General features: G+C 37.0%; 1 protein-coding gene across 12 annotated transcripts in view; it reads left to right on the top strand.

The window, feature by feature from the left end:
• ERC1 (ELKS/RAB6-interacting/CAST family member 1) overlaps positions 1-22,648 on the top strand; it is a 530,770-nt gene that overhangs the window by 276,240 nt on the left and 231,882 nt on the right. For 8 of the 12 annotated variants that reach the window (XM_049885108.1, XM_049885107.1, XM_049885104.1 and 5 more), the window contains one exon: positions 796-927. The exons of the other annotated variants lie outside the window; for them this stretch is intronic. In XM_049885108.1, the coding sequence (XP_049741065.1) occupies positions 796-927 (132 nt within the window). The remainder of the gene's footprint in view (positions 1-795; positions 928-22,648) is intronic. 12 annotated transcript variants of the gene reach the window in all.

Raw genomic sequence — 22,648 nt, 5'->3', positions numbered from 1 at the left:
TCATACTTAAACTCAGCCTCATTTATCGTTCTTGTTTAAGATCTCCCCTATCTTACGTGATCTTAAACTCCTCTAGGAGTTTTTTGTCATTTTCATAGAAATCCACATTCACTACCCCAAAAGTTACTTTTTTAAACTTATGTGAAGAGTATCAGGGCTAATGAGAATTGCTTGGTTAATGAAATTGCTCATCCTTAGCCAGACCAGTCCCTTGGATCCATTTACCATTTTTAACTTTCTTGTATGGTCTTAAGAGAAGACTTCACTTTCTTGAAATCATTAGGACACATTGCCTTCTATTTCATTTCTTTTTTTAAAAAATCAATCTGCCAACGATTGTCTACATGAGGAATATAATGTAAAAGATCATGCTGCTTGCTTTGTCATCTAGGCTTAACTTTTCAGGGAGAGAGAATGTTTTGGTGTTCAGTCTAATTACTTAGGCTTCATCAAAGCTGGCTTTAAGCCCAGTTAAGAGAGTGGTTCGAAAACAGCTTTGTGTTTTTAAATAATCAAGCCCTTGCTGCGTACACTGTCTAACACAACCGGTTTTATTCCTTCATCACAAGTTTGTCTTGCTTAACTAACTTGACCCTTTGCTCTTAATAATATGCTTCTTCAACTTCCTTTACTTCTTCCCTTATTTTATTCTTTACTTGGTGAAGGTATCTTTTTGACCTTTATTTACTTCTCAAAGAAAGAACATTTATTAAGCAAATAACCCTTTCTTGGTAAACAGGCTCTCCATGGATTAACTAATTAGTCTACTTCACCTAGTCTTCCATCGTTTTCCAGGACAGTCTCCGTAAGAAGGATGACAGGATTGAAGAGCTGGAAGAAGCGCTAAGAGAAAGTGTACAGATAACTGCAGAGCGGGAAATGGTGCTAGCACAAGAGGAGTCAGCCAGGACCAGTGCTGAAAAACAGGTCTGCGATTTTACATAGTTACTGGCGATGCTGCTGGGTAGACAAAAGGTAAAACCGAACCAGTATGGTTTAGGTAAACTATACATATTGTCTATTTACAGGGTTTCAGAGGCATTTCATCAAGTATAAGTATTTAGACTTGAATACAAATTGGAATATAGTTGTACAAGAATCAACTCAAGTTTTCAGAAGGTCTGCATTAATCATTTAGGGCTGGTTTCATATGTACTGCACTTACGTAGCATATGCTCATGTATCTGATGAGATGACATTGAACTTGTATTACAGGACTGGGCACAGCCCTGCTTTTAAATTGAACGAGAAAACACAAACATTCCTGGCTCAATGATGATTATTTCTAAGAGGAAATAGTTTATTTATCTATATTATACCCTGCCTTATTCAAAAGAGCAGTTAAGTTCTAACATTTAAGGTTAATAGCAAGGATGAAGGACACAGATATCATGACACTGGAGAGTCCCAGCTCAGCATGTTGTAGTCTTGAGGTGATTTGTTAAAAGAGTTTAAGAATTATTGCTGTTTGTGATGTTTGTTTTGTATATTTCTTACATCTTTTTAGCTACATTTGATTTGAAATAGGTTTTTTGAGATACCATTTTCAGAAAAAGTTTGTGAAGGCAGAATAACTTTGAGATGTGAGTGGAAAAAAAGTTTTACAGCAAGTGAAGGCTCTGACCTCAATTCCCATTTGAAGAGTATGATTTGAGGTTTTGAATCTACCTCACATAGAGGTTCATGTGATATAATTTTTGCAGTGATTGTTTTCTTTTCTTTTCTTTGTTGGAGAAACATAAATGCTTAACAGGTAAAAAAGTTCAGTGAGAGAGTAACAGAATCCTTCATGGAACCCTCTTAGTCAGACCGCAGGTGCTATTGTGAGTTAAGGTAATTGAATGGTAAGAAAGAAGGGTACATTTTTCAAGTCAGACAAATGATAGTAAGTACCACAAGGTCCATTCATCGCGGTGTTAGATACAAATATATGGTTCCTTTAATGTCAAGAATAGAAAGACAGACAAGCTAACATTTATTAGCAAAACTGAGGGGAAACTGATCGTTTTTCTTTGAATACTTTCTTTATGCACAATTAAATAGAGTTTGGGTATGAGAGAGCTTCAGAGAAGGGAGGGCAACATCCATTGTTCTGGGATGGGGAGGGATTTTCTTTTATCTTGATTTCATCCATTGTACATTCTTTCCTTTATTTGCAAAATGACCCCCCCCCCCCCCGCCTTTTCTTTCTGTAAAGATTTCCCTCTGCTTTAGTCCCATTTTTGAGAGACAACTCTTATACATCAGAGATCTTGCAGGGATTTAGCAATTAAAAATATCAGGTCTTTATGGTATATAGACTGCTGTTATGTGTTTTTCTTTTTTAAGCTATTGTTGTATGAACTTATTATAATTTGCTTTTAATTGCATGCTTTTTTCCTTCTCTCTTCTCTGCTTATCTTATTTCCCACCATTCTGGTACTCACTGCCTATCTGAAGCTGTTCAGTGAAATATTGCATGAGACCAGTCATTTGGGCTTTAAGTGGTTCAAGGTATGAAGAAACTGCTTTTATGTTTATACTTCTGAGGCCTTATATCATCTCTCCCCTTCATCCACTGTTCCCTCCTCCATGCATTTTCTATTTTTATTTTTTTCTGTTTTCTAATGCCAGTGTTAATTTTACTTAGGTTTATCACTTACAAACACTGAGGTGGTTGTTGTTAGGTGCCGTCAAGTCGGTTCTAACGCATAGTGACCCTGCGTACAACAGAACGAGACACTGCTCAGTCCCACGCTGTCCTCACAATTGTTGTTATGCTTGAGCCCGTTGTTGCACCCACTGCGTCAATCCATCTCATTGATGGTCTTGCTCTTTTTCGCTGACCCTCTACTTTACCAACCATTATGATATACACAGAGGTAATCTACAAATATTCTTTTGAAATACAGGCAGTCCCCGGATTACAAATGAGTTCCATTCCTAAGTCTGTCTATAAGTCGAATTTGTACAGAATAATTAGGTACAAGTTTGTATCTAACAGCAATTAGTCAAATGGTCGTCATAGTATATAATGTACCTTTCTATGCATAAAAAGCATTAAACACTTCCAGATATACTAAAACATCTTTAACATATAGTAATGTTTTGATGTGTGCCCATTTGTTATTATGAATCATGGTATGTACCTCAAATTTTTAGTATAATGGGTTTTACAAGAGGTTGGTTCCTAAGTACGGGTTGTACGTAACCCAGGGACTGCCAGTATCTGAAAGGGATGAAGCTTTTTGGGCTGGAAATATTATTCTTATGATCTTACCGAGGCCCTAAAATTATCTGTTTCTTGCTTAAATTTAGCCTCTGAGAAATAAATTGCTCCCTCTGCGAGCAGAAGGATATCGGTCGGCATCTCTTGATTTTCCAAAGAGCAAAATAAAAGTGTATGGGAACCATTTCTCTTACTAAAGTAAGATACAGAACCTTCTAAAATTTAAACAGGGAAAAGCTCCAAAAGGAGAGCATTTCTTGAAGCCTTTCCCATATTTCCACAGGATCCCCTTGCAGTTTCTTCATTTCTAGTATGTGCTGTGCCAAATTGAGCCCGTGCCAAAAATGTAGAGAAGTTTGTGTAATGATCCAGTGAAGGGAGATGTTCTCTAACCTGTGGTGGCAAATGAAGAGATGAAAGTGAATAAGCCCCATGGGCTCTTTTACTTTGCTTTTATCCCTTTCCACATAGAGATTCTTCTTCTGAAATTTGCTCTGTTCAGACTTGGGCAGGTTTTGTGTTTTGTTGAATGAGAGAGTCCATTTTCTTAAAATGAATATAAAGTAAAATTTGTACCTTAAAAAACTGTCAGGATTGCTGGGGGGTAGAGGAGTAATAGCTTTAATTCAGTGGAGCTGCTCTGATTTTAAAAGAATTTTTAAATGCCTTTTTTTCCCCCCTTCCACTTGAAAAGGATGTTTTAAATAGTCTCACTGGTATTTTTTGAGGGTTAAATTATTTCTTGAGGAGCCATTTGCAGCTAGATCTGCTGACTAAAGTTTTGAAAAATGCCTGTAAAATATTTAGACTTTTTTTTTGTGTGTGTGGCTTAATAGGTTGGATTTATATCCTAGTCTCAAAGATTTTTTTTAATATGTTTTGAGCAATGATAAAGATATATCCTCTCAAAATAACTAACATTTATACTTGTAAGTTCTGATTTTTTTATTTAAAAGTCTCATTTATTTATTTATTGTGCTTTAGATGAAGGTTTACAGAGCAAATCAGTTTTTCATTAAGCAATACCCATATTGTTTTGTGACATTGATTGCCAGTCCAGCGTTGTGTCAACACTGTCCCATTCTCGACCTTGGGTTCCTCCTTACCAAGTTTCCTGCCTTCTCTTCCTTGCCCCTGGGTTGGTGTGCCCATTTAGGCTTGTTCGTTTTATGGGCCTCTCTAATTTTTGACCAAAGAGTGAACCTCAGGAGTGACTTCAGTACTGAGTTAAAAGGATATCTGGAGGGAAAAGTCTCATTTTTAATAGTGAAACTCAGAATTGCCATTTTGACATTATTTAGCTCCGATGTTAAGTATAAACTCTTGACCTAGGGGATCATAACATTTTATCCGTGGTTTGCTAAGTAAGTGCATATTATTGAGCATTTTTAAAGATTACATCTTCTTTTATGTCTAAAGATTTATTAAGTTCTTTCTTGGCTACAAGCCTATCCAGTTATTTCTACAGCAGTTATCATCATGATACCTGAGACTTTTTTCAGGTAGAACAGTTGCCGCTATTGAAACAGTGCGGGTAATGAGGTAGCCTATATGCTATGATGTGTGCTGATGGAACTATTGATTGTACCCCCCAGTCCTGTCCGTTACCTTCTCCTTTAGCTATTCCCAGAGTGGACAAGTTATTCTTTGGTCTTACGAACAAAATCCTATACTGGTCTGAACATTTATAGTAAGTTGTATTTCTTTCATTTTTTATTAAATGGCATAACACTCAGAAAATAAAATTAATGTACTTTTGGTATCTCTTTTTCTACACACATTTATTAATTACCTTTTATTTTTCCAGAACTGCACTAAGCACTAAAAATAAAAAGGTAATACATGCAGCCTCTGCCTTCTCAAAGCTCATAGTTAATTGCGAAAGACTGAAGAATGAACCTGTAATTAATTTGATGAGTACCACAAGAACTAAAACCTGTTGCCATCGAGCTGATTCCAACTCATAGCAACCCTATAGTTATGGTTAGTTTGAGAAGTACCATGCGAGGGATCTGAATAAAGTGTTTTGGCAAGAGATAGCAGAGGCACATTGGAGAGGTGTATGGAGGGCTTCCTGGAGGAGGTGGCTGATGCATGACCTGAGTCTTAAAAATAAGCATTAGGCAGAGAAGAGGTGAAGAATAGTCAGCGTATTCCATGTAGAGGCCAGAAGCATCCAGGGAGCTTTAAATGGTGGTTTGCAGCTGCAGTTCAAAATAGATAGGAATGGCAAGAACTGAGTGAGGAAGAGAGAGAGAAAGCAGTCAGATCATGCTGAAGCCTGTTCATTCTTATGTGGTATACTCAGGAATTCTGGTTTTCTACTCAGGGTAGTGGAGAACCATTGAAGAATTCTAAGCAGAGAAAAATACTTATACATTAGTTTGCTTGCGCATTCATTTGTTTATTCAACAAATCTTTATTGATCATCTAGTGGGGACGCTGGGGATCCTGGATTATATATAGTGATGAGCAAAGCAACTGCAGTCTCTTCCCCAAAGAGTACTTATAGTTAGAGACACAGACAGCAAACAAACAAATAAACAGTTAATTATAACTTACCATAAAGAACTGTGAGAGAAAATGTCAGGTTTTCTGCAATAGAGAATAGTTTGGTGGAGGTTGGAGGAATTTGAGAACCTATTTTAGACTGAGTGTTTAGAGAAGGTTCTCTGAGAAGCAATGTTTATCTTGAGCCCCGAAGGACGAGAACAAGCCTGCCATGTGAAGCGTGGGGAAGAATCAGCACTTATAACAGCAGTGTGGTGGGAAAGAGCTAGAGGTGTTTGCAGTATTGGCCTTATGTAAGCCATGGCAAGAAGTTTGTGTCTTTTGAGTTTTAGAAGCCACTGAAGGGTTTTAAGTAGTATATGACATTATCTGGCTTGTGTTATATGATTTGTCAGTACATGATGTCATCTGGCTGGTGGGTGGCTGGATGGGGTGGAGGGTGCACCCATCAAAAACAACAAGAATGGACGCAAGAAGATCAAATGAGTTGTTAGAGTATCCTAGGCCAGAAGTTCTCAAACTGAGGTATTCATATGCCTGGAAATGCTGAGACACTTTCCCAAAGGGTACATGAGCACAACTCCTCAGCCTCCAAATGTACTTTTCCTTCAAATTGACCTGCCTAAAACACCTAAGATGTGTGGGCTTTCCTTGTCCATTTCCCCATTCATAATTATGCACCCCCCCTCCCCCGCCACATACACACTTTACAGTAGGTGCAACTTTGCAGAATCTACTAATCTACATTCCTCTGGGGTGGAAAAAAACCTCTGGTACATCAGACAAAGGGACAATGCAGAAGATTGGTGTTGAGAAAGTGGATGAGTTTTAAGTCATGTTTCCAATTCTTTGTTTTTAACAATATTAGAGGAGAAACCTGATCAAGTTGCCAGCTGGTGGTGGTGGTGGTGGTGTTAGGTGCTGTCGAGTAGATTCTGGCTCATCGTGACCCAATATGATAGAGTGGAACTGCCACAAAGGGTTTCCTAGGCTCTAATCTTTATGAAACCAGATTGCCACGTCTTCCTCCTGCAGAGCCTCTGGGTAGGTTTCAACCTACAACCTTTTGGTAGCAGCCGAGCACTTAACGTTGTGCCACCAGGGCTTTTTTGTCAGCTGATAGGTTATTATAAATACTGTGATTTGGGGTATATAATCCTGAAGGAGTTCAAAGAATTGAGTGATATTACTATAATAAAACTTCTTTTCCTATCTGCTTATTTGTATGAGCAAAATTTGTTTTTACACCTATAAAAATGAATGATAGCAGCAGAATTGATCCGGAACCCTGTGTCATTCCAACAATAAGTAATATTCATCATGAGATATCTAAACTAGTCGGAAAAAATAAAAGTCCCATTAATTTCATTAAGATAAATGTTTAATGGTAAAATGCATTTTAAATAAACATTTACTGTTTATGTTTAATAATTATTTTCCTAAAATATCTTAAATTTTTTTTTATTGTGTATTACAAGTAATTATAATGATAGCTCTGTCCACAAGAATTATGATTATGGAAATTTTTTAGAGATTAGTTTTAATTTTATATACATTTTTGTTGCATAAAAATACAATAGAGGATCCATAAAAATAGTATAGAATAAAATTAATCACATTAGTATAAAATTCTAGCAGGAAAATGGAACAGAAACACTGAGTGAAAGAGAAAAAGGAAAATGTAAACTTTTCAGTCGTTTAAGAACAGTTTGTCCTTAACGTTTTCAAAATAGATAATGATGGATATCAAGTCACCATGGTCTTCGTACTTCATCAGATACTTTCTTTTTTGAAACAGAGTGATGTTTTATTTTTCAAAAACAATTTTTAAGATACACAGGAAACTACATTTTTGCAACTTCTTAAGCTTAACGATCTAAAACAAAAATTAGATATGAAGTTGTATGCGGGGCTCATAACTGCATAAACTCAGAAAGTGTACAAGCAAAACCATTTAAAGGCTCCTGGTCTAGGAAGAGCCCTGGTGGCACAGTGATTAAGAGTTTGGCTGCTAACTAAAAGGTCAGCAGTTCGAATCTACCAGCTGCTCCTTGGAAACCCTGTGGAGCAGTTCTGTCGTCCTATAGGGTCTCAGTGAGTCAGAATTGATGGCAATGAGTTTGGGTTTCTGATTTTTGGGTTTTTTTTTTTTTTTTGGTCTAGGAAGGAGGTAATGACTGTGTACATTAAATAATGACATTGGAGATGGAGAGAAGTCTGTGAATTTAGAATGTCTTTTGGAAATAGATCTGAAAATATTTCATGAACAGTTGCATGTATGGATAAAGAGGGGAGAAGAATCAAAGATGACCTTCAGGTTTCTGGCTGAGCAACTAAGGAAATAATCATACCATTTTCTGAGATGAGAAGGCCTGAGGGAAGAACTGTTTTAAGAGTCAAGATATTGGTGTTAAAGAAATGTTGGCTACTTTTTATCGGTAGTAGTAGTGCTATTACCACATCAAATTTATATTTGCAGCACAAATCTTGCTTCTGAGAGCCAAGCTCATGAATACAACAGACTACTTAATATCTTTACTCTGTTATTTCATTGACATCTCAACCAGAAAACATCTAAATCCAGAACTCTTGATTCCTCCCCTCAAACCAGTTTTTCCCTCAGACTTTTTTTAATCTTATTTTAGAAGCACTCTACCATAATCCTTCTGAAGCTGAAATTATGCATACAGAGTATTAAGGGGTTCGAAAGTTGAGAAGGCCATTCCAGAGAATTAGGGAAATAATATTGTATAGTGGCTAAGACATTGGACCTTGGAGTTAGAATCCTTGGTTGGAATTATGGTTCCACCACTTAGAAATTGTGATCTCAGGCAAGTTGTTTCTGCTGCAGTTCCCGGAGCTATAAAAGAAAGATGATTATTATATCTGCCACGTTAAAGAGATGATGTATTTATAAAGCACTTATAACAAAGCCTGGCACATAGTAAGTCCTCAGTAAACATTAGGTACTTCTGTTGTTACTATCACTGCCCTCCATATCTCCTAGGAGAGAGATTGCCAAGATCTAAGGCCCCAGAGAAACTTAGTGTCTATAGATCTTACCTGGTTGACTCAGAAGGAGCCCTGGTGGTGCAGCAGTTAAAGCATTCGGCTGCCAACTGAAAGATCGGTGATTCAAACCTATCAGCCACTTTGCGGGAGATTCCGTAAAGATTTAGAGCCTTGGAAACCCTGTGGTGCAGTTCTGCTCTGTCCTGTAGGGTCACTATGAGTTGACGGCAGTGGGTTTTTGGTTTTGGGTTGGCTCAGCAGTAGTGATGGCTTGCTTGTTGTTAAAAGTTCCCGTTTACATATATCAAATTTTAATCCTTGTGACTCCAGGAAATCCTGTCCCCGTCTCTGTCTCCAGCCTTATACCCTAGAATTAGTAGTATCTGCATCAACTGAGAATGTCATGGTTTCTGGCTTGACAAAGGAAACCATTCTCCCTGGCAAACCAATAGATTGGTCAGATGGACATCATTCTTATTATTAGATTATTCTTTCTCTGAGAATCTTTCTTAGGCCACTGCAGGATATTAGTAACCTGTCCATTATTTTCCATTTAACTTTTTAAGTTTTCCTCTTAAAAATAGTTTGGGTAACTTTAGTAAATAGCTAGAAATGTGTGCCGTGAAGTCCAATCCTAACACTGTCTTTAACTTTTACTAAGTTATGTATGTATTCTATATTTTCCATGAGAAAGAAAGAAAAAAACTTTCTTTTAAAACAAAATAAGAGCTTTAGAATGTTAGACCTTAAGAAGATAACAGAAAATTTAGAATTGAAAAAAAAATTTTAAGTGTTTGATTCTTGTTATCTTAAATTGGAGTTGGAATTATGTTTGAATTCATGACTTTTTTTCATACACATGACACATATACACACAGAATATCTTAACTGTGTACTGAAAATACCCAGAAAATAATGATCATCTCAGTACAAATGCAGATTCTGAGTGTTCAGATTATGGTCTCTAAATACCATTCCCTCTTAAAAGAATTTGAATTCCAAACACAAGCTACTTTTTTTTTTTTTTTTACATAAAGAGAATAACTAGGAATATACATTTTTCTTCCTAAGTCCTTATTGGTTACTGAAGCCTTTGTGGTCTTTATAGCAGCACTATCCAATAGAGCCTTCCTAGACAATGGAAATGTTTTATATCTGTTCTTCCAGTACAGTAGCCTCTAGCCACATGTTTCTGTTGAACACCTAAAATATGGCTAGAGCACCCAAAGAACTGAGTTTTTACTTTCATTTATTTTTAATTACTTTAAGTATGGATTTAAATGGCCACTTCTGGCAAGTGGCTACTGTATTGAACAGTGCAGCTCTATGTGATCGTTGGATGAATATAGACATGTATGTGTACATATATACATACATACTGAGCAGCTGTTAGGTACTTTTTTCCTTTTCAGACTGACAGAGTTGTAGTGGGATATATAAGTACGTATGCTTTCTGATGTAGTTGATCATTTTATTGTTTTTGTTTCTGACGTCTGTAGTCTGAAGACGTGTGTAAAAGTAATTTTTCCTTTAAAAAATAATATGTAGTGATGGAGATTCTTGAGATGAGTAGCTGAGCAGTTTAAGAGGCAAATTGGTGTGAAAATCTTTTTGATCCTGCTTTTCATTTCCTTTTAGTGGGTTAGTAAAGGACTAGGTCACTTTTCAGGAGATGCCATAATTGTGTGTATGTGTTACCCCATATTCATGTAATACTAGACGTTTAAATTGATAGCATGAGTGCATGAGTGATGGAATTAGTGCAGGCAACAGGAGAGTACAATAGTTACAGAAGTAACTTGAATCTGCATTAGATGTCCGTGGACATGGAAATGGTGAGAATGTGCCATCCCAGCATTATTAAGAGTTTAATCGCTACAAAGATCATTTATGCCTTTATTCATTCAATGCATGTTTACTGAGAACCCACTATGTACTAGTCCCTGGGTGGCAAAAACGGTTAAAACTCTCAGGTACTAACTGAAAGGTTGGTGTTCGAATCCATCCAGAGTCACCTTGGAAGAAATGCCTGATGATCTACCTCTGTTGAAAACCCTGTGGAGTGCAGTTCTACCCCGAAACACAGGAGGTTGCCGTGAATTGGAATTGACTCAATGACAACTGGTTTGGTTTACTATGTGCTAGAAACTGGGAATGTTTTAGTGAGCCAAATGAATATGATCCCTTACCTCATGGAGTTTATGTGTTAGTGGGAGAGATTAATCAGATGATCACAGAAATAAATATATACTTTAAAATTGGGACAGGTGTCAATAAATACAGTTAATTGTTACAAAGAAATATAACAGGGGACCTTATTTAGAATGAATGGTCAGGGAAGGCATCTCTAAGACAGTGATATTTAAATTGAGACATGAAAAATAGTAGGAATGAGTGAGATTAAGAATCATAAGAAGTATACTTCAGAATACACTTGTGTGGAGGCCCTAATAATGGAAAGAGCTTGACATAATCAGAGAAAAAACAAACCAGAATTCCTGAAGAATATTAAGTAGAAATGAGTCAGTGGCTGAGTGCGTGGGTAAGTAAGTGAGGGAGCAAGTGAATAAATGAAAGAATGGTTGGTATGATGTGAAACTGGAGAGGTAGACAAAAAACAAATCATGCAAGATGGTCATGTTACTGAGTTTAGATTTTAATCACAATGGTTAGCCTTTAAATCGTTGTAAGTGGAAGAGTGATAAGATTCATCTCATGTTTTAAAAAGATTATTCTGGCAGTTCATGAAGTCTAGATAGAAGGAGAGCAGGCTGGAAGGAAGTGGAAGATATTTTGTAGCAGGGTGGTGCAGTAGTGTTGGAGAGATCTATTTGGACTTAGATTTGTTGATGGATTACATATGGAGGATGAGGGAGGGGGATTTGGTGAGGCTGATCCCAGGTTTTCTGAAGTGAGAATCTAAGCGTTTGGTAAAAAGAAAAAAAAAAGTTGCCGTCGAGTTGATTCTGACTCTTAGCGACCCTATAGGACAGAGTAGAACTTCCCCAGGGTTTCCAAGGAGAGCTAGTGGATTTGAACTGCTCACCTTTTGGTTAACAGCCAAGCTCTTAACCACTGCTCCACCAGGGCTGTGGTGTTTATTGCAGGGCTTCAAACTAGTTCGAACTGGTTCAGTCATGGTCAGCGATACGGAACCAGAACAGACCCAAATTGTTACAACCCCTGTGTGAGATTGGATTATTGGCAGGACTGTGGAGAGTGATACACATTCAAAACAGCAAAGTAGGCTGCCATCTTAGAGAAGGGCACCACTCCATTGGGCAAGACATTTGGCTGCTGTGCAATGTGTACGCTGCCCTTGTTGTCTGAGAGGGACATTAAATTTCTAGGGGGGCTTTGACTGTAATTTTTCCCGTTCTGGTTATTGTTCCAGTTACCCAAATTTTAAAATTCCAGGTCTGTTTCAGTTTCGCTTCCTCAGCCATGACTAAACTGGGAAAGAACCAGTTCGAAGCCCTAGTTTAGTGAACTGTGGGAAAACGGGAGGAGAAGGAGTTTAAGGTAGGGATTCAGCTTTGTATGTGTTAAATTTGAGACACCTATAACCTCTTTCAAATGAAAATAACAAATAGGTAGTTGGGTATATGTATTGGGAACCCACAAGACTGCTCTGAGATAAAAATATAAAATTGGGAAATAATATTAGTTGGCTTTTCTTTCTTCACTTTAACTTTGTGTAAGGCATTTACAAATACACACGAACCGAGAAAGTACCTGTTTATTCTCTATATTTGTATGAACTAAATTTTAATGATTCCTTAAATACGTGATTGGCCACTTAATAAAAAGTATGACACTCAGGAAGTTTGTAGTCTTGTATTCTTAATACAGACTATAAAGCTTGAGATACTGACATTTATTATTATCTGCCAATCACTGTGATAAATATTTTCCTAACAGTATTATTTAAGCTTTGAAACAAGAGATTCTTAGACATTATTTAAATGTTTTCTTGACTGCAAATGAGCATCGGTGCACATTGTATCCTTGTTCAGAAAATGAAGAATGGCTTACATTTCTTAAACTACTTGCTCACTCTTCATGAAGCAGTCTCTTCATCATTACCCTACCTCCTTGTCTAGATAAATCCTATTTCTCCTTCCATAAACGTTGACCTTCCAAGTCTGAGTTATGTGCCCCTCCTATGTTTTTCAGCTGCACCCTTTTCTTATCTCTATTACTTACTTTACTTCCTATCCCTTTAGAAGACTTCCTCTCTGCTTTCATAAATTGAAAGCTCCTTGAGGGCAGGGGCTTTGTCTTGTTTACTGTTGTATCCTTACTACCTAGCACCAGGCCTTGTACATAGTGGCATTCAGTTAGTATCTGTTGAGAGGATGAAGGAATGAAAGAGTAAATGAGCAAAATTTTATTTTGCCCTCCTGAGTTGGAATCAACCCGACGGCAGCGGGTCTGGTTTTTTGGGGTTTGAATGTTTACACCCCTAATAACAGCAGCATCACTTTATTTACTAAACAAGTTAATGTTTAATGATAATTTTGTTATTTTTATAGTAGTTTTCAAAACAACATTTTGAATTATTACATGTTTTTATTCTTTGATGTAAGCTCTAGGTTAATTTATACTGACTTGGAAAATGAGGTTTTTGCTACCTATATCTGTGATTTTTTTTTTTATCTGTGATAGAAAATTTAGAACTGTTTTTCCACTGGATTTGAATAAGCACTTTGTCATCTGAACAGAAAAATTCAAAGATTTCAAAATTATAGATTTAAAAGATTAATCTTTGAATATAGATTTAAAAGATTAGATACTATTTAATTGAAAATGACTTGCATTTTGTAGTGCTTGATTTTAAAGAATGGAAAAATAAAATTTAGAAATCCTCATTATCCTTGACCAGTCCTTCAGTGGGAAGACTTGTTATGTCTCAGATAATGAATGTAAAACTCCAGCCCCATTGTTGTAATCTTTTAGCTACTGGGAGCTAGCTCAAAGTCTCATGTAGCAGCTGATCTTCAGCTCTGGAACAGCAATGAGCCATGTTCCATAAAAACATTTAAATAATTCAGACGTTCTACAGACCAGATATAAACTGTTGTCAAATTAATATGAAAATCGTTTTGTTCCTGCTTTATTTCTTTTTAGTGGGCTTGATACTTCTGATCATCATTGGTAAATTTGATACTAGGATTTTCAAGATTTGTCTTATCTCCTCCCTCCCCACTTGTACCACTGTGGAAAATAGGTTTATAATAATATTGTTTTATTTTATAGAGTGCTGTGAGGGGCAGCATTTAATAGTTTATAGAAGCTTCTACTTAACATAAGTTGTTTTTCTTTACTTACCCTTATAAATCCTAAACCAGCTTCTGTGTCAGTAGTGATGGAGATCTTTGACATGAGTAGCTGAGCAGTTTAAATGTATTACAAATGCAAACCCATTTCTCAGAACTATATAGAATCATTCAGCCTTTTAAGAAGGCTCAGTTCTAAGTTAACAACATCAACTGTGCTTATAAAACTGTTTACTAGTTTCTGCAGAAGTCATCATTTTTGGTCAATGTCAAGATTATAGATACTCTTGTTCAAAGATACTTTGTTCAAAAAGTAAGATGTTATTATAAAACATGGATAAACATATGGAAAGTACATTTTTAATATTCCAGGGATCTGAGATGTGATGATTAAGTCTGCAATGTATTTTTCTTTGCCACTGTGTAATGAGTTCTGTATTTAAATTGAGCTCTGTCAAGAGGAACCTAGTAAGTTTCATTGTAGACTCTTGCTCAAATGTCAAGGAGTTTGAATCTCCTTTGTTACGGTGACTGGTTATGAAATCAGTCACTTGACAGACTCTGAAGTGAGACTGCTGGAAATACGTCATGTCTGCCTTCATGGTGACAGCTGGCTACAAAACAAACCCCACCAGAGCCATTCTACAATCGACGAGGGACTTCAAAGGCCAACAGGGCTGCCACTTCAAAGAGAATTCTGCCATCTCTGGCTTGTTGAAAGAAGAAGTTAAATGGCTATACCCTCCCATAGCAGAAATCTCCATATTTAGACTTCTTCTTTTGATGTTGGAAAGATGTATGAAATGGAGTTTTAGGTAGAGGAATGATATAGTCTGTAGTAATGGCAGCTCAGTATTATTCTGCATTTCAATCCACTTATTAATGGGAATTACCCAAATATGTTCAAATAACAGCAAGTCTGAAAACTCAAACGTCTCAGGGAATGAATGTTCAAAAGGAGAGTTGAAATTCCATATTAAATTCCATTGTTGTAACCACCTTCACAAGCATGGAATAAGTCAGATGGTGAATAAAATGAAACCCTCAATTTGTTTTTAAAACTTTCCTTCTACTTCTCCTTATAGTTTTTCTCCCTTTTTAATAAATAGCATCGGATCTTGAATGTTAATAGAATGGCAGAGAACTAAAACTTGTAATACCAAGGTCATTTTTGTTACATGGTTTAAACTGAAATTTCTCCATTTTAAGTAATTCTGTGCTTAAAACCTGAAACTATCCTGCACTGTTTAAACTAATATTCATCCAGTTATGGTAGATAAAATTTTGAAATAATTACTTCATCTTTGTATTTTTTAAAAATCTGAGTTTCAGTGAAACTCTTTTGTTAAAAGCTCAGAATACTAACCAGAAGAAGCAAGGGAAAAAGCAGCACTATGAATTCTATCTTTCAGAATGCTAATAGTCCTAAAAGGACATGATGGAGTCATGTTTGGTACACTTGAAAAAAAAAAAAAGAAAAACTTCTAAGTAACGTGGCAGAAAAAAATATGGAAATTTTAAATATAGTATAAAGCAGGAGTGTGGAATAGCTGGAATTTTAAATCTTAATAACTCAATTACATAACGTTTTCTTAATTACTTGTTTTCCCCTTTATTCTTTGTCTTAGAGAAGAATGAGGCTTGGGTTCTTTTTGCCCTGATCTTCTGTTTCCTTATTTCTCTTAAAATTTCTCCTTACATAAAAATGAGTTGGCAGAAGCTTTAGGTACAATGACATCCTCTGTAATTTTGCCAGATGGGGTCAGTAGACAACAGCGAAAGAAATGCTGAAGCAAAACTGAATCCGCCGGGAAAAAACCGTATGGCATGATATGACTAAAACATCTATATGTGCATGAGTAGTTCATTTGAGTAGCTCTTAAAATAGTGCATTTTTATTTGTCTATTTTGCTATTATAGTTTCTTCCTCTTGAACAATTTTTTATGAAGTAGTAGATGATTCTATTATCCTAGAAGTTCAGGATGCACCTGTGTCTCTAAAATTAGGCTTTGGTTTTTCATTTTTATTCAACAAAGGGGCTACATTTATGTTCTGAAACATTATAAACAAATGAAAAAAAAATTAACTGCAGTGGAGAAGAAAACCTTGGCACACCCCTAAGTTGAACCCCAGAGATGAGTGCCAGAAGTCTAGAGACATTAGTTTTCTAAGTAGTTCAAAGTAGTTTTTATACTTCCATCTAAACTGTACTATTGCACTGGGAAGTACTTTTGGAATCTGTGGCAGATCTATAACAGATGATATATGGTTTGCTTGTAATGAGTTCTTGGTGTGTTTGGCCCTTATTCTGTTATCTCCTACTGAGAAGTTTGATAAACCAAGTTATTGAGGATAAAGGCAGTCATCCAAGATATAGCTGGAGGTGAAGCCATGAGAGCCAGCTGGCTTCCCACTGATTTTATATGCAGTTTATGTTCTCCTTGGCTGCACCTTCCTGGATGTTTTCAATGAAACATATTTTCCTGGAGAAATATGCACAGTAGGATTTATCCTACACAATGAATAGTTTTTGTGTGTGGCATGTTCCAAGTTCTATTTTGGCACTCAGTTGTCCCTTCCTCTTATCTCTACCCTCTTTAGTAAATGTAAGGAGGTATTAAGGGTCATCGTAAAGGACATTGAATCAGAAGTCAAGTGATATGGATTTTATACTTTGTTCTGTTTATTAGCTATGTTTTAAGGCAAATCCCATAATCTCCCTAAGCCTCAGCAGCCTCACCTATAAGGAGGAAATTAATAACCCCACAAACATCCACTCGATACTTCCCATTGAGGTAAGGATTTGAAAGTGTTTTGATAACCTATAAAGGTCCTCACAACTGGACCAATTTTTCTAGCCATTTTTAAGGGGTATATTGAAATAATGCATTTGTCCACAAAGTATTTCTCTAATTAATGAAATACCATTTTTGTTTGCTTCTAGTAGCATTTTGATTTTTTTTTAATCATTGCAAACAAGAAAGGTTAAAGTTGCCCATTAACAATGCCAGTAAACTTTTCTTCTTATTGTTGAAAACTTAAGGAAACAGCTATTTCACTCAAATTACTCATTTGATCTTAGAAGTAGGCTGAAGCCTTAAGTTCTCTGTTGGTGAGTTTACACTAGTGAGGGGATTGCTGTTTTCCATAATAAAATGGAAACGCAGTTAAGATTTTCTCCATTTGAAATGACCAAATTATTTCAAATTAATAAAGAAATTTCTTTCCAAAACTCAGACAACTTACATAGTCATTCATCACTTACTTTATTCCATCGTCTTAGAATAAAAAAAAAAAAACAACTTTTTTTTTCCCCCAAGAGAGAACTTAGAGCTTGAAGTTCAAGGGAGGGCTTGTCATTCCACCTCTGTATTTCTTTTTATTAATTTCTCACAAACTCTAATGAAATATAAAGAGCTCTCTGAGCCAGATGCAGAAGAAAGTGTAAAATGATGGTTGCTACACCTCGTTTGAGGAGCCCTGGTGGCACAATGCTTAAGTGCCAGCTCTAACCAAAAGGTTGGAATTTCAAACCCACCCAGCAGCTCTGAGGCCCTGTGGGAGAAAGACCTGGCTATCTGCTTTTGTAAGATTATAGCCAAGAAAACCCTATGGGGCACATGGGGTCGTTGTGAGGTGTGGTTAACTCAACAGCACCTAATACCACCACCACCTTCTTTCTTACTGCTGCTGGAGGAAGGAGCATAAGAGCTGTTATCTAGATGTTCTGTCTGTCTTGCTTTCAGGAGTATAAAACAGCTATAGAACTTAAGTGACTCCAGGAAATTATTAACTTTTTCGTTATACTTGATTCTGGTTCAGCTTCTTTATTGCTGAAATAAGCAAATTAATCAAATAACAGTCCTCTGAAAAAATTGTTTTCAGTGGTTTCATTCAGATTTTAATTTTTCTATTTTAATAATATGTTGATAAAAAATCATCTAAGAAGAATTGGCAGTGAGATAAGAATTGGCCCTTCTTAATGCCTGCTTCCAGCCTCAGTGACACAGAATGGTGAGAGTCATCGCAGTCTGGGTGACATTTGTTTTACTTGGAAAATATGGGTGATTTTACTGATGTCTGATTTTTGAAGCTCTGCTTAGCAGTGATGAGTGCTTATTATAGGATTTATCTACCCAAGCCCTCTAAGTTGATTTTCAAAAGAAGAAGAAAGAAAGAAAATTGAGATGGCTTGAATGAGAAGCATTTCTTCCACACTGACTTGTTTCCACTCTCTTCTTATATTTATCTTCAGTTGCAGAAGATTTGTTACCACAACAGAATATTACTGGAAACTTAAAGGCAGTTGCCAGTGAAGGATTGCAGCCAATCAATGTGAATTTATCTGCCCTACAGTTCAACCTTAACTATGTGGATACTTATAATCCATATGCTTTTATCGAAATGTCCAGCATTATTAAGTGTCTTCTGGGATTGTAAGCCGTATTCTGAGAGGTGGTAAAGACATTTGGTAAATTCCCTAACCGAGGAGCACATTAATTAAAGTGTCATTTGCTGATTTTTATTTGTTCTCAGAAACCTTGGACAGCATTGACTTGATGGAAAAAAATGCAGCAATATATAAAGAGTAAAGAAATCTAGTGAAGCTCATAGTTGAATTATAGAAGTGTAGTTTCTTCTTCGTTGTTAAGCTGTGACTTCTCCTTACACACTTGGCTCCTTCATAAGGTCAGGAATAAAAGATAGCAATGGTACCTGACAATAACTAAGTTTAATATCATTCTGAATTTAGTGGTATTTGTTACCATTAGGTTATCTCAAGAATCACTTAGAATTTCTTATTTTTAATAAATAATAATAGAAATTTATTATCAACACTGTATGTCATATATGTATTTGAGTGGGGACTGAAAACAAAAATTAAAATTTATTTTGAAGTCCATTGGGACCAGTGTTCAACTTCGTCAGAGAAACTAGAGAAGCTAATTTCACTCTGCCTCTGGTCTTGGATTTCATCAGTGTCCAAACATAAGCTCCTAATCATCTATGCTCCACTGCACCATTCTTCCCTATATTTTTCTGTACTTTTTCACCTTAACCAACCTTGCAATTCCTCTGATCCCTCCTGAATCTCCATACTGTTGTTGTTGTTGTGTGCCATCAGAGTCAACTCTAACTCATAGTGATCCCATAGGACAGAGCAGAACTACCCCATACGATTTCCTAGGCTGAAATCTTTACGGAAGCAAACCTGCCACATCTTTTACCCATGGAGCTGCGAATGGGTTCGAACTGCTGACTTTTCATTTAGCGGCCTAGCACTTAACCACTGCACTGCCAGGGCCCCTTATCTCCCTACTAAGTCACCATAAATTTTACAAGTTCATCTATATTCATTCATTGAATCATTCAGCAAATATTTATGAAGTATTTACCCTGTGTCAGGCCAAAGCATTTATATTCTTAACTTCCTTCTTGAACTATCTTTCACCTTCTTTGCCTGAAGTATAAGCTGGCTCTCCCTTGGCTACTCTCACCTTTTTCTGGTGATAAATATGTGTTTATTCTTTACCTTAGTGTAAGGAGGTAGGACCCTTGTCCTTTTGGTTTCCCGTTGTGCTTTCAGACCATTATTCCATCACAATCTTATAAGAATCCTAGCTTGTTTGAGGTTCATGCCATTTAACTGTAGCATTGAAGCCTTTTGCTATTCTCACTGACTTCAGAATCTACATAGATAACCCATTTGTTAATTTGTCCTCTCAGTTTCTTAACCAATGACCTTTGCCTCCAGTAACTTCTTTATTCTGTATCAACTACCCTAGACCTTGTTATAATCTAGTCTATCTCCATACTCACTCATTAAAGCATCTTGCTCCCTCATCACAATTTCCTGTCATTCATTTTTCTTGTTCAGGTATTCCACTTGTTAACTAGTGCTGCTATAACAGAAATACCACAAGTGGATGGCTTTAAGAAACAAAAATATATTCTCCATCTGGGAGGATAGAAGTCTGAATACAGGAAGCCAACTCCCCGTAAGAAGGCTTTTTCTCTGCCTCAACTCTAGGGGAAGGTCCTTGTCATCAGCCTTCCCCTAGTCTTGGAACCTCTTAGCTCAGGGTCCTCGCGTCCAAAGCATGACCTGCTTCCCTCCTGGTTTTCCGTTGTTGGTGATAGGAGGCCCCTCTCCTCTCTGCCTGCTGTCTCTTCCATACCTCAAAAGATACTGACTCAGGATACAATTTAATCCTATAGATTGCTCCTGCCTCATTAACATAACTGCCTGTAATCCTGCTTCGTTAACATCATAGAGGTTAGGATTTACAACACATAGGATAAATATATCAGATCGCAAAATGGAACATAACCGCACGATAGTGGGAATCATGACCTATGCAAATTGGTACACATTTTGGGGGGACACAGTTCAATCTGTGGCACATTACATCTCTTCATGTCATTAGAACTTCTAGCTCATTGTCTCCTTTTGCTTTGTCATCCATAGTCCTGTCCTTCCTTCTTTTTCTATTCAGTTTAGATTACTTGGTCCATCATTTTAGTAATTCTGATTTTAACATCCTAAACCTTCTTACTTTTCTATATAATCAGATCCCTAAAATGTTTTTTTACATTACTTTTGGAATAAAGGCTAAAATCTTTGTTGTAGTGTACATGATCCTTCTCAACCAGACCCCCTCTTCCCCTTGTTCTCATGACTTGTAATACCTTGGTCTTTTTTTATCTTCTATCTTATGTATATGTTCTCTCAGTTCAGGACTGGTGTACATGCAGGGCTCTTAGACTGAAATGCCATTTTCATCCCCATCTGCTCCTTGACATTCTTGGGGAAACTTTGTCTGGGACTGTTTAGGTCAGACTATTTAGGTCAGAGTCTCGTGTTACTTATTCTCATGGCATCTTGCACTTCCTTGAATACTATGTACAATTTATAATTATTTATAATATATTCATATATTTTATTAATGAATGACTATACCTATCTCTGGACTCAAAGCTCAAGATAGGTGACATGTCTGTTTTGTTTTCTATCATGCCTTCGATGCATACCACATAGTGCCCAGCACATGGTAGGGATTAAAGAAATATTTTTTGGAGTAGGAGAAAAGGAAGAAAAAGGAAAGATAGAAAAATTCAGGAGTAGGAATGGGAATACTTCCCAGAGTGACTGATTAAATATAACTTGTGGAAAGCTGTTAAATTTAGGACCTTGTTGGTAAAAACTGATATATGGTAGCAAAGCTTCATTAACTATGAATACAATAGAGTCAGTCTGCCTGTTTGGAATCCTAGCTTGACCTCCTGTGGCTGTATGACCTTGGACAAGACACTTCAGCTCTCTCAACCTGTGTTTTTTCTTCTATAAAAACGAGAATACTACTCACCTTATTGATTTGTAGTGAGGATTTGATGATTCAATTCATGTAAAGCACTTAGAAATATGCTTTCCAAAGGGTTCAAATAATGTAAGTTGCGATTATTAATACAATAGCTATAGTTCTTCCATACCCATAAAATACTGTAGTATTGGTGTATATCTTGTCAAAGGGAAGAATTACCATGCGTTGGCAAAAAGAACATATTGCCGTATTGTGGAAAAGAGATGCCTATTATAAATTCTGGAGCCCTGATGGAACAGTGGTTAAGAGCTCAACTGCTAACCAAAAGTTCGGCAGTTCAAATCTACCAGCCGCTCCCTGGAAATCCTATGGAGCAGTTCTACCCTGTCATATAGCGTGTTATGAGTTGGAACCAACTCCACGGCCATGGGTTTAGTTTTTCGTATTATTAATACTAGCATAAAGCTGTGTTAGAAAATGTAAATTCAAATTCTCGTTAGTATTGACTGTGAGATACCTAAATAAAAGAGTTTGTTAGGAGAGGATTTACCTTTTTTTTAAAGTTCTCACTAAACGCGTACTTAAAAAATGCTCCTGAGTTGAGCTTGGTAACTTTCTAATTTTTTTTTTTTTTTAATTTTTATTAAGCTTCAAGTGAACATTTACCATTCCAATCAGTCTGTCACATGTAGGTTTACATACATCTTACTCCCTTCTCCCACTTGCTCGCCCCCTATTGAGTCAGCCCTTACAGTCTCGTTTCGTGCCAATTTTGCCATCTTCCCTCTCTCTCTATCTTCCCATCCCCTCTCCAGTCAAGAGTTGCCAACACACTCTCCAGTGTCCACCTGATTTAATTAGCTCACTCTTCATCAGCATCTCTCTCCCCCGCACTGACCAGTCCTTTTCATGCCTGATGATTTGTCTTCGGGGATGGTTCCTGTCCTGTGCCATCAGAAGTTCTGGGGAGCATTGTCTCTGGGATTCCTCTAGTCGCAATCATACCATTAGGTATGGTCTTTTTATGAGAATTTGGGGTCTGTATCCCATTGGTCTCCTGCTCCCTCAGGAGTTGTCTGTTGTGCTCCCTGACAGGGCAGAGATCGGTTGTGGCCGGGCACCAACTAGTTCTTCTGGTCTCAGGATGATGTAGGTCTCTGGTTCATGTGGCCCTTTCTGTCTCTTGGGTTCTTAGTTGTCGTGTGACCTTGGTGTTCTTCCTTTGCCTTTGCTCCAGGTGGCTTGAGACCAATTGATGTATCTTAGATGGCTGCTTGTTCGCATTTAGGACCCCAGGTGCCACAATTCAAAGTGG

Source organism: Elephas maximus, chromosome 4 (assembly GCF_024166365.1).
Source record: "Elephas maximus indicus isolate mEleMax1 chromosome 4, mEleMax1 primary haplotype, whole genome shotgun sequence".
Classification (NCBI taxonomy): Eukaryota; Metazoa; Chordata; class Mammalia; order Proboscidea; family Elephantidae; genus Elephas; species Elephas maximus.
This window is presented reverse-complemented; position numbering and strand designations above follow the sequence as displayed.